Here is a 12,105-nt window from a genome sequence, read left to right as displayed (position 1 = left end):
ACAGCTCCTGTCACCCTGCACTACAGCTCCTGTCACCCTGCACCACAGCTCCTGTCACCCTGCACCACAGCTCCCGTCACCCTGCACCACAGCTCCTGTCACCCTGCACTACAGCTCCTGTCACCCTGCACCACAGCTCCCGTCACCCTGCACTACAGCTCCCGTCACCCTGCACCACAGCTCCTGTCACCCTGCACTACAGCCCCTGTCACCCTGCACCACAGCTCCCGTCACCCTGCACCACAGCTCCCGTCACCCTGCACCACAGCTCCCGTCACCCTGCACCACAGCTCCCGTCACCCTGCACCAGAGCTCCTGTCACCCTGCACTACAGCTCCTGTCACCCTGCACCACAGCTCCTGTCACCCTGCACCACAGCTCCTGTCACCCTGCACAACAGCTCCTGTCACCCTGCACCACAGCTCCTGTCACCCTGCACTACAGCTCCTGTCACCCTGCACCACAGCTCCCGTCACCCTGCACTACAGCTCCTGTCACCCTGCACCACAGCTTCTGTCACCCTGCACCACAGCCCCTGTCACCCTGCGCCACAGCTCCCGTCACCCTGCACCACAGCTCCCGTCACCCTGCACCACAGCTCCCGTCACCCTGCACCACAGCTCCCGTCACCCTGCACCACAGCTCCCGTCACCCTGCACCACAGCTCCTGTCTCCCTGCACCACAGCTCCCGTCACCCTGCACCACAGCCCCTGTCACCCTGCACCACAGCTCCTGTCACCCTGCACCACAGCCCCTGTCACCCTGCGCCACAGCTCCCGTCACCCTGCACCACAGCTCCCGTCACCCTGCACCACAGCTCCCGTCACCCTGCACCACAGCTCCCGTCACCTTGCACCACAGCTCCCGTCACCCTGCACCACAGCTCCTGTCACCCGGCACCACAGCTCCCGTCACCCTGCACTACAGCTCCTGTCACCCTGCACCACAGCTCCTGTCACCCTGCACCACAGCCCCTGTCACCCTGCGCCACAGCTCCCGTCACCCTGCACCACAGCTCCCGTCACCCTGCACCACAGCTCCCGTCACCCTGCACCACAGCTCCCGTCACCCTGCACCACAGCTCCTGTCACCCTGCACCACAGCTCCTGTCACCCTGTACCACAGCTCCCGTCACCCTGCACCACAGCTCCCGTCACCCTGCACCACAGCTCCTGTCACCCTGCACCACAGCTCCTGTCACCCTGCACCACAGCTCCCGTCACCCTGCACCACAGCTCCTGTCACCCTGTACCACAGCTCCCGTCACCCTGCACTACAGCCCCTGTCACCCTGCACCACAGCTCCCGTCACCCTGCACCACAGCTCCTGTCACCCTGTACCACAGCTCCTGTCACCCTGCACTACAGCCCCTGTCACCCTGCACCACAGCTCCCGTCACCCTGCACCACAGCTCCTGTCACCCTGCACTACAGCCCCTGTCACCCTGCACCACAGCTCCCGTCACCCTGCACCACAGCTCCCGTCACCCTGCACCACAGCCCCTGTCACCCTGCACCACAGCTCCCGTCACCCTGCACCACAGCTGCTGTCACCCTGCACTACAGCTCCTGTCACCCTGCACCACAGCTCCTGTCACCCTGCACCACAGCCCCTGTCACCCTGCACCACAGCTCCCGTCACCCTGCACAACAGCTCCCGTCACCCTGCACCACAGCTGCTGTCACCCTGCGCCACAGCTCCTGTCACCCTGCACTACAGCTCCTGTCACCCTGCACCACAGCTCCTGTCACCCTGCACCACAGCCCCTGTCACCCTGCACCACAGCTCCCGTCACCCTGCACCACAGCTGCTGTCACCCTGCACTACAGCTCCTGTCACCCTGCACCACAGCTCCTGTCACCCTGCACCACAGCCCCTGTCACCCTGCACCACAGCTCCCGTCACCCTGCACCACAGCTCCCGTCACCCTGCACCACAGCTCCTGTCACCCTGCACTACAGCTCCTGTCACCCTGCGCCACAGCTCCTGTCACCCTGCGCCACAGCTCCTGTCACTCTGCACCACAGCTGCTGTCACCCTGCGCAACAGCTCCTGTCACCCTGCACCACAGCTCCTGTCACCCTGCACCACAGCTGCTGTCACTCTGCACCACAGCTCCTGTCACCCTGCACCACAGCTCCTGTCACCCTGCACCACAGCTCCTGTCACCCTGCACCACAGCCCCTGTCACCCTGCACCACAGCTCCTGTCACCCTGCACCACAGCTCCTGTCACCCTGCACAACAGCTCCTGTCACCCTGCACCACAGCTCCTGTCACCCTGCACTACAGCTCCTGTCACCCTGCACAACAGCTCCTGTCACCCTGCACCACAGCTCCTGTCACCCTGCACCACAGCTCCTGTCACTCTGCACTACAGCTCCTGTCACTCTGCACTACAGCTCCTGTCACCCTGCACTACAGCTCCTGTCACCCTGCACCACAGCTCCTGTCACCCTGCACTACAGCTCCTGTCACCCTGCACCACAGCTCCTGTCACCCTGCACCACAGCTCCTGTCACTCTGCACTACAGCTCCTGTCACTCTGCACTACAGCTCCTGTCACCCTGCACCACAGCTCCTGTCACCCTGCACTACAGCTCCTGTCACCCTGCACCACAGCTCCTGTCACCCTGCACCACAGCTCCTGTCACCCTGCACCACAGCTCCTGTCACTCTGCACTACAGCTCCTGTCACCCTGCAATACAGCTCCTGTCACCCTGCACCACAGCTCCTGTCACTCTGCACTACAGCTCCTGTCACCCTGCACTACAGCCCCTGTCACTCTGCACTACAGCTCCTGTCACCCTGCACCACAGCTCCTGTCACCCTGCACCACAGCTCCTGTCACCCTGCACCACAGCTCCTGTCACCCTGCACCACAGCTCCTGTCACCCTGCACTACAGCTCCTGTCACTCTGCACTACAGCTCCTGTCACCCTGCACCACAGCTCCTGTCACCCTGCACCACAGCTCCTGTCACCCTGCACCACAGCTCCTGTCACCCTGCACCACAGCTCCTGTCACCCTGCACCACAGCTCCTGTCACCCTGCACTACAGCTCCTGTCACCCTGCACCACAGCTGCTGTCACTCTGCACTACAGCTCCTGTCACCCTGCACAACAGCTCCTGTCACCCTGCACAACAGCTCCCGTCACCCTGCACCACAGCTCCTGTCACCCTGCACCACAGCTCCCGTCACTCTGCACCACAGCTCCTGTCACCCTGCACCACAGCTCCTGTCACCCTGCACCACAGCTCCTGTCACCCTGCACCACAGCTCCTGTCACCCTGCACCACAGCTCCTGTCACCCTGCACCACAGCTCCTGTCACCCTGCGCCACAGCTCCTGTCACCCTGCACCACAGCTGCTGTCACTCTGCACTACAGCTCCTGTCACCCTGCACCACAGCTCCTGTCACCCTGCACCACAGCTCCTGTCACCCTGCACCACAGCTCCTGTCACTCTGCACTACAGCTCCTGTCACCCTGCACCACAGCTCCTGTCACCCTGCACAACAGCTCCCGTCACCCTGCACCACAGCTGCTGTCACCCTGCGCCACAGCTCCTGTCACCCTGCACTACAGCTCCTGTCACCCTGCACCACAGCTCCTGTCACCCTGCACCACAGCCCCTGTCACCCTGCACCACAGCTCCCGTCACCCTGCACCACAGCTGCTGTCACCCTGCACTACAGCTCCTGTCACCCTGCACCACAGCTCCTGTCACCCTGCACCACAGCCCCTGTCACCCTGCACCACAGCTCCCGTCACCCTGCACCACAGCTCCCGTCACCCTGCACCACAGCTCCTGTCACCCTGCACTACAGCTCCTGTCACCCTGCGCCACAGCTCCTGTCACCCTGCGCCACAGCTCCTGTCACTCTGCACCACAGCTGCTGTCACCCTGCGCCACAGCTCCTGTCACCCTGCACCACAGCTCCTGTCACCCTGCACCACAGCTGCTGTCACTCTGCACCACAGCTCCTGTCACCCTGCACCACAGCTCCTGTCACCCTGCACCACAGCCCCTGTCACCCTGCACCACAGCTCCTGTCACCCTGCACCACAGCTCCTGTCACCCTGCACAACAGCTCCTGTCACCCTGCACCACAGCTCCTGTCACCCTGCACCACAGCTCCTGTCACCCTGCACCACAGCCCCTGTCACCCTGCACCACAGCTCCTGTCACCCTGCACCACAGCTCCTGTCACCCTGCACCACAGCTCCTGTCACCCTGCACCACAGCTGCTGTCACCCTGCACCACAGCTCCTGTCACCCTGCACCACAGCTCCTGTCACCCTGCACCACAGCCCCTGTCACCCTGCACCACAGCTCCTGTCACCCTGCACCACAGCTCCTGTCACCCTGCACAACAGCTCCTGTCACCCTGCACCACAGCTCCTGTCACCCTGCACTACAGCTCCTGTCACCCTGCACAACAGCTCCTGTCACCCTGCACCACAGCTCCTGTCACCCTGCACCACAGCTCCTGTCACTCTGCACTACAGCTCCTGTCACTCTGCACTACAGCTCCTGTCACCCTGCACTACAGCTCCTGTCACCCTGCACCACAGCTCCTGTCACCCTGCACTACAGCTCCTGTCACCCTGCACCACAGCTCCTGTCACCCTGCACCACAGCTCCTGTCACTCTGCACTACAGCTCCTGTCACTCTGCACTACAGCTCCTGTCACCCTGCACCACAGCTCCTGTCACCCTGCACTACAGCTCCTGTCACCCTGCACCACAGCTCCTGTCACCCTGCACCACAGCTCCTGTCACCCTGCACCACAGCTCCTGTCACTCTGCACTACAGCTCCTGTCACCCTGCACTACAGCTCCTGTCACCCTGCACCACAGCTCCTGTAACTCTGCACTACAGCTCCTGTCACCCTGCACTACAGCCCCTGTCACTCTGCACTACAGCTCCTGTCACCCTGCACCACAGCTCCTGTCACCCTGCACCACAGCTCCTGTCACCCTGCACCACAGCTCCTGTCACCCTGCACCACAGCTCCTGTCACCCTGCACCACAGCTCCTGTCACCCTGCACTACAGCTCCTGTCACCCTGCACCACAGCTGCTGTCACTCTGCACTACAGCTCCTGTCACCCTGCACAACAGCTCCTGTCACCCTGCACAACAGCTCCCGTCACCCTGCACCACAGCTCCTGTCACCCTGCACCACAGCTCCCGTCACTCTGCACCACAGCTCCTGTCACCCTGCACCACAGCTCCTGTCACCCTGCACCACAGCTCCTGTCACCCTGCACCACAGCTCCTGTCACCCTGCACCACAGCTCCTGTCACCCTGCACCACAGCTCCTGTCACCCTGCACCACAGCTCCTGTCACCCTGCGCCACAGCTCCTGTCACCCTGCACCACAGCTGCTGTCACTCTGCACTACAGCTCCTGTCACCCTGCACCACAGCTCCTGTCACCCTGCACCACAGCTCCTGTCACCCTGCACCACAGCTCCTGTCACTCTGCACTACAGCTCCTGTCACCCTGCACCACAGCTCCTGTCACCCTGCACTACAGCTCCTGTCACCCTGCACCACAGCTCCTGTCACTCTGCACCACAGCTCCTGTCACCCTGCGCCACAGCTCCTGTCACCCTGCACTACAGCTCCTGTCACTCTGCACCACAGCTGTTGTCACCCTGCACTACAGCTCCTGCCACTCTGCACCACAGCTGTTGTCACCCTGAACCACAGCTCCTGTCACCCTGCACCACAGCTCCTGCCACTCTGCACTACAGCTCCTGTCACCCTGCACCACAGCTCCTGTCACCCTGCACTACAGCTCACAGCCAAACTCTCTGCAGGAACGACTCACAACCGCCTCCGCTCTACAACGAGGGCTACGACTCTCACTGCCAGGCGTCGATTCTCACGTGACAGCCCCAGCGTCTGCAATCTTTCTCAAAGGTCCCCACCGCCTTCCGCCCGGCTTTCGAATAACACCGAGCTCGGCTCCGCACACCAGGAGTCACGGTCACGTGACGCCCGTGAAACATTGCGCACACGGCGTAAAGGACATCACTTCTATCGTTACGATTGCACCCGCCGTCGTGACACAGCGAGCCCCGACCACCCACTCGGCCGCTCGCGACGGCGCCCCCGAGCGCAGGCGTGGAATTTCCACGACCGCCGAGTGCCGGCTTTTTAGCAGGAGACACGCCGGCCCCCCGCCACCCTCCAACGCCCGACAGCTCTCGCCGGAGGAAATCTCCTCGACTCGAGATCTACGAGGATGAACGCAGATTTATTTTCTCGGGCGGCGGTTGCGGGGGGGGACGGGGGGAGCGGGGTGTAAGGGAGGCGGGGGGGGGCGATGAGGGGTGAGGAGGGGGAGGATTTTGGTTGGGGCGCAGCGAATCGACACGCAGGGAACGGGCGCGACTGCAGCGAGCGCCGGACGTCACCGGAATACAAATGACCGTGGCGGCAGCAGGGCACAGCTCCACGGCCGCAGACTCCCCCCCCCCCCCGCCGGTGGGGGCGGCCGTCGGGGGCCGTAGACTCCCGTGGTGCGACTGTGCCAGGGACACGGGGGGAGGAGGACGAGGAGGAGACGGAGGTTGGGGCTCGAATTTGCCCCTGGCAGCGTTCGCGGGGCATACACAAATACACAAATAATGCAGCTTAGTTATTCTCTCCCGACGTCAGCATCGATCCTCTTGGTGCAGCTAACAAATGTGCGTAATTTAGAGGCAGCATAGTTACTTTTATTTTGCCCTTTGCCTTCATTCTCCCGCACAAGTATGACCACTGATTGATTGTTGTCATTTTTCTTTAATTCAGAAATCACTTGTGAAGCAGATTCCATATTCAGTGAGCTCTGGCCTGATCAAATACAATGTTGACAAAAATTATGATGATGGTTGGCTCCGTACGGCGCCAAAGAAGTTCGACTTGCATACATGATGATGGCGATGATGCCAATGTTGGTGATGACGATGCTGGTTATGATGGTGACGACGAGAGTGATGATCACGATGCCACCCGTGCCAATGACGGCGACGGTTGCACCAAACAACGATGGCTATAATGCCGACTGTCAAAGCGCAACGGCGGCAATCATTATAACAGCGGCGGCATGGCCGAGAGTGATCACGAGGACACGTGCTCGTTAAAAAGAGAGAGACACACGCACGCGTTGATACGTAAGGGGGGGGGGGGCACGTAGGTTTACGGAAAACAAGTATAACCCGTAAAAACAAAGTTTTTCACTATAAATCCTTTATATGCGTGGCGGCTAGAGTCCTCTCGTCCTCTGGCTTGAGATGGCTGCCACCTATGGGTCAGATGATTGTCTGCCAGTATTAAGCAATTGGTAATTAAATATTTTACAAAAAATTCCCTAAACAGTGTAAAATTTGGGAAACATTTTTTCACGAAAATTAATTGTCACGCACAACGAGTCTGTGTGCAAAATGTCAGCTCGATTGGATCACGGAAAGTGGGTTAAAAAACGACCGAAAGATTTGCACGGTCCTAAGCAAGCAAGCACGCAAGCAAGCAAGCAAGCACGCAAGCAAGCAAGCAAGCACGCAAGCAAACAAGCAAGCACGCAAGCAAGCAAGCAAGCACGCGAACTTAATATAAAGGATTTAAAAAAGCAGTCACTGTTAAGGCCATCGCTCCGTGACCTGTGACCCCCACCTACATAGCACTCATGTGGCCGTAACCAAATCAGCAACAAGCCCCCCACCCACCCACCCACCGGCGACTTCACGAATTGCCACCGTTTTGAGGTTTGCGAGTCGCTTCGGGAGATTCCCCCCCACCCACCCCCTTCGGCGGCTCTCCAGTCGAGCCTCGATCGCAAACACGGCCGCTACTACGTTTGCAGAAATTGTCATCGATCATTTCATCACGCATGCAACGGTGGCATCGCTTATCGAGCGCGCAGGCGGTGCAACTGCACCGGCGACCGCGTGACTGGGGGGGCCCTGGCGCTGGGTTCGGGTTGGGGGGGGTGGAGGGTGGGGGATCTCCACGCCCCCCCCCCCCATTTCAATTCGTGAACCGCGCCAAACGCCAACAGCGCTAACGCCACCGAATGTATCGGATAGATCCTCCCATCGTCCAATCGTCTCGTGGGCGGACCCGCGGACGGGCGGGCGGGCGGGTGGGGGTTGGGGGGTGGGGGGTGGGGGCGCGCACCTCGAGCGACCCCCGCGGCGCTGCCGGCGCGGCGCGTCCTCACCACGTGTCGATGCAGACGCGGCACCTCCAACCGCGCTCGCTCTCGCTGCGCAGTGCGCAGCGGCTGCACACGTTGTAGCAGCAGTCGAGGCAGCGGTGGGCGGCGTTGAGCAGCAAGTGGAAGGCGACGCAGCAGCGGATGCAGTGGCGCTCGTTGAAGTTGTCTTGGCGCGACAGGATGACTCGCTTGCTCTCCTCCTCCACGAGACGCTGCTTCAGGTCGCTGACAAATATGATGATGATGATAACACAGAAAGAATAGTAACATTAATCACACACACACACTCACGGGTAAGCCTGCCTGTCTGTGTGCGCATGTGTGTGCGGGAGTGCAACGGTTTGGTGCGACTCTGCGCTAAGAACCCGATGACAATTATCTGAACCGGTCCTGAGCCTCCCATACGTAGTCTCGACCTCAAATGAGTACCCGGTGCGGTGTGTAAACATCGCCACTGGGGAGACAAAGGCGGCCGGGCCCCCTTCGTGTGTCGTACCACCCCTTTATAGGTGGCTACCCGCTAACTTGCCCCTACAGTCTGTTAAGGCTACACGGGGGATCTTTGTATTTGTGCGTGTTTGTTAAGTGTCGTAAATCCAGCCACCCAGTCCCTGTGGTGGGAAGCTTGATTCACAGTCGGAAGGTCGCAGGGTTCAAGTCCCGATCGTACGTCAGCCCGCTCCGTCAAGCGGGAATTTAAACCTTCGTCTTTCCGATGGTTAGTCAGGCGCTCTGCCACCGTCCCACCGATTATTTTTTTCATCATCATCACATTTGTTTATACAGCAAAGCCTCACCGAGTCTCAAGACTCTTTGTTAGGAGAGGTCCTGCCAAGTTTTCGCAGCAGCAAGTGGAGATGCTGGTTATTTTGTCGCATATCGATGCTTTTCAGCAAATATTTATATTACAATGAATGGTGTTTTTTTTAGCTATGTGGAGGATGCCAAGCAACCCGGAGGAATTCCAAGCAGAACACAGGTAGAACATACAAACTCCACACAGAGAGGCACCCAAGGCAGAAATCGAACCCAGGGCTTTCTTGCCGATGTGCAAGCGTCACCACTGTGACAAACCCGCCACCCATACACCATCAACATCAGCCATGATCTCGTCACTGCCGGATGAAGGCCACCCATTACAGATGGCAAAAAAAACTGTTACTACACAAAGTGCATATTTGTTTGGAATGTTACAAAAAAATATGCGCACTTAAATTGAGCAAAATAAATTGAAAGAGACGCACAGCCCATAAGATTGAAACGGTACACAGCAGGCCCCACCGTGAATAATGCGTCGGTGTCTTAATTAAGGCCTCCCGAATCTTAATTAACGTCTGCCTTGTAACTGCGGCATGTCACGCCTGGCTTGGGTTATGACCGGCTCGGTGATTAAGGGGTAATTACTCCGATTGTTTCTGAGCGTTGAGAAGGCTAAATTTATTACTCGCGGAAAATCACCTTGACCCCCCACCCCATCATCACTCTGACAAGGCTGCACCCGCAGGGCTCCGGGATGTAGAGCAGCATCACTGGGTAACGCAGATTAAGTGGCCAACTACTAAAGCATGGGAAGTCACCTCGCTCCATGGTCAATCCACTGTTGGATGAAGGTCTCCCCATGCCATTGTTGGTCGTAGGGCGACTTTTTGGCCGTGCTGGTCAGCGTGGGTTAGTAAAGTGGGGGGGAGGCGAGTCCCAGAAATCTATTCAACAATCACTCGTCACTGATGTTGGCCGTGCGAATCTAACTCGGTGTTCACCGGGCTCAAAATCTCAGTAGGTTAACCACTGTGCCACCACTCTACCCAATGTACATATAAGTGTGAATATATAATACATTAAGTTCTCATATAAGTAAGAGTTAGAAGAGCAATGCGATTATATTGACTGCCAGGCACAGTCTGGAGTTCACTTTCTATTGATAATGTGCTGTAGTTATACGTTATACATTCTGAAGTGACTCATTGCCACCACATTAATGTAAATAGAGGGGCTGGAGTATAATGTGGAAAGCAACACAGAGTCTCAACTGTACATTTAAAAGGATAAATAATTTTTAAAAAAATTGGCCAACTTCTTACCTATTGAGTATTTGTTATTATCCGTTGAAAGGAAACCAGATTACCCAGAGGAAACAAACGCATACGACCACGAGAGAATCATGTAAACAAAAAAAAATCTGCACGACTGGATCATAAACCTTATATTGATATGCCGCCATCCACTGAACCCTCCTCATAGCTCATTCAGTGGGGAGTCTCACAGCTCACGGTGATCTTCGCGTGACTCATCAACCCTGTGTCCCAAAAATGGCAGTATTGCACCGGTGGGTTTGTGAAAAAGTTACACATTTTTAAAATGCCACCTGCAGCGTGTGACTGACTGCGCCTCCCTCCCGCCGGAATATCATCCGTTTAACGTGGTGGGAATGACGTGCAAATTGCTTTGACTTGGATAAAATAACACCAACAACAAAACGCCGCCGTGCGCTTCATATCAGAAGAAATGAGGAAATAGGCAATCGCACAATGCAATTTGTGAGCCTGTGAGGCACGAATATTTTGACATTGTCAAGTTTTTAAGGCTTCGGCAAAAAAGAACGGCGACTGACAAAATCAACCTTCCAGCAATGAAGCAGGAGACCACTACCTCGCCGTGGCCGCCCCAATCGCGCCGCGAGACGCAATCGATCCTGGGCGGTCAGGCCGAGAGGTGACAGACGGTCGAGATGAAGTATTCGTCGCGAGAAATACCTCACCTGGGAGTACCGAGTGGGGGGGAAAAAAACGCGGCAAACGTGAAATCGTCGCAGAGACGCCTGCGGTCGATTTTACAGCGAACGCCGAGGAGTGACGACAAATGAGAATATTTATTTATACCGCAGGAAGAATCCGATGAGCCCCAAAGCTCTTCTTCACACATGTCCAGCAGGGGCAGGTCAGAACGTTACAACAAGAAACAATAAAAAAATGCTGCCCTCTCTGAACACAGCTGGAGTTGGTGGGTCACACATTGACATTGCATGTGTGTTAAAACACTCAACCTGCTGGGCTATGAGATGGCCAGCATGAGGCAATACAGCGGGAAGGATTTTGACGTGCACGCGTGTGTACATCTTCTTCTTCTATCTTCTATAAAAGTCAAAAACTATGTGTGGGTTTGTAGCGGGGTTGGTGTGGTCGCGTGCATGGTTTACGTAAAAAAAGAAAAAAATCCAGGTACCACGCCGTAAGCCCCACGGTGAGAAAGAGCAATTCCTTTTTCACATCCGTCAACTTTTAAATTGTTTAATTACCGATTTTGTGCGATTTCTGTGCGCTGCTTATTTATTTATGACGCATGCACGACTATACCAACTCATGTGCCTTTGGTGTGGAGGGCGGCCAATGCCAAGTCGCACGCCTTCGGTGGGAGTGAGGGGGACATTTTCGTTCGCGTAAAAAATCCTATAAAAATTTACTAAACGCTCAAGGAAATTCTTCACTGTCTCATGTCCACCCCACCCCTATGCGTGCAATTATTACTGATGTAGGGCTGTTACAGAGGGTCTGTTTGTGTAGGGCTGTTTACATAGGGGCTAATGGAAAACAGACACAGTGGGCGGGGTCTCCGTGAGCACACGGGGTGGTGCCCGCAACGACGTCCGTACTGGACGGCGTGAGGGGGGTTTCGATCCTCTAACGGGGTATAAAAAGGGTTGAGCCAGAGAGCTCGGGGCTCAGTCTTAGAGTAGTTAAGGGAAGAGAGAAGACCAGCCAGATAGGCCCTGGACTCCCCCTGGGACGCCGCCCTTGTAAGGGCAGTGCAGGCTGGAGCCAGTGGCGTGGTCCCGGAACCAGAGTCAGACCTCTGGGATTCCGGGTACCGTAGCCCGACTAACCAGTGTC

The 12,105-nt window shown here is 57.4% G+C and overlaps 1 protein-coding gene across 1 annotated transcript in view; it reads right to left on the bottom strand.

Moving 5' to 3' along the window:
* Positions 1–12,105, bottom strand: part of LOC133345347 (rab effector MyRIP-like) — a 78,138-nt gene that overhangs the window by 25,755 nt on the left and 40,278 nt on the right. Inside the window, exon 3 of the mRNA XM_061556026.1 lies at positions 8,222–8,443. Within this exon, the coding sequence (XP_061412010.1) occupies positions 8,222–8,443 (222 nt within the window). The remainder of the gene's footprint in view (positions 1–8,221; positions 8,444–12,105) is intronic.

Source organism: Lethenteron reissneri, chromosome 21 (genome assembly GCF_015708825.2).
Source record: "Lethenteron reissneri isolate LAM-NWPU_2019-01 chromosome 21, ASM1570882v1, whole genome shotgun sequence".
In the NCBI taxonomy this organism is placed as follows: Eukaryota; Metazoa; Chordata; class Hyperoartia; order Petromyzontiformes; family Petromyzontidae; genus Lethenteron; species Lethenteron reissneri.
This window is presented reverse-complemented; position numbering and strand designations above follow the sequence as displayed.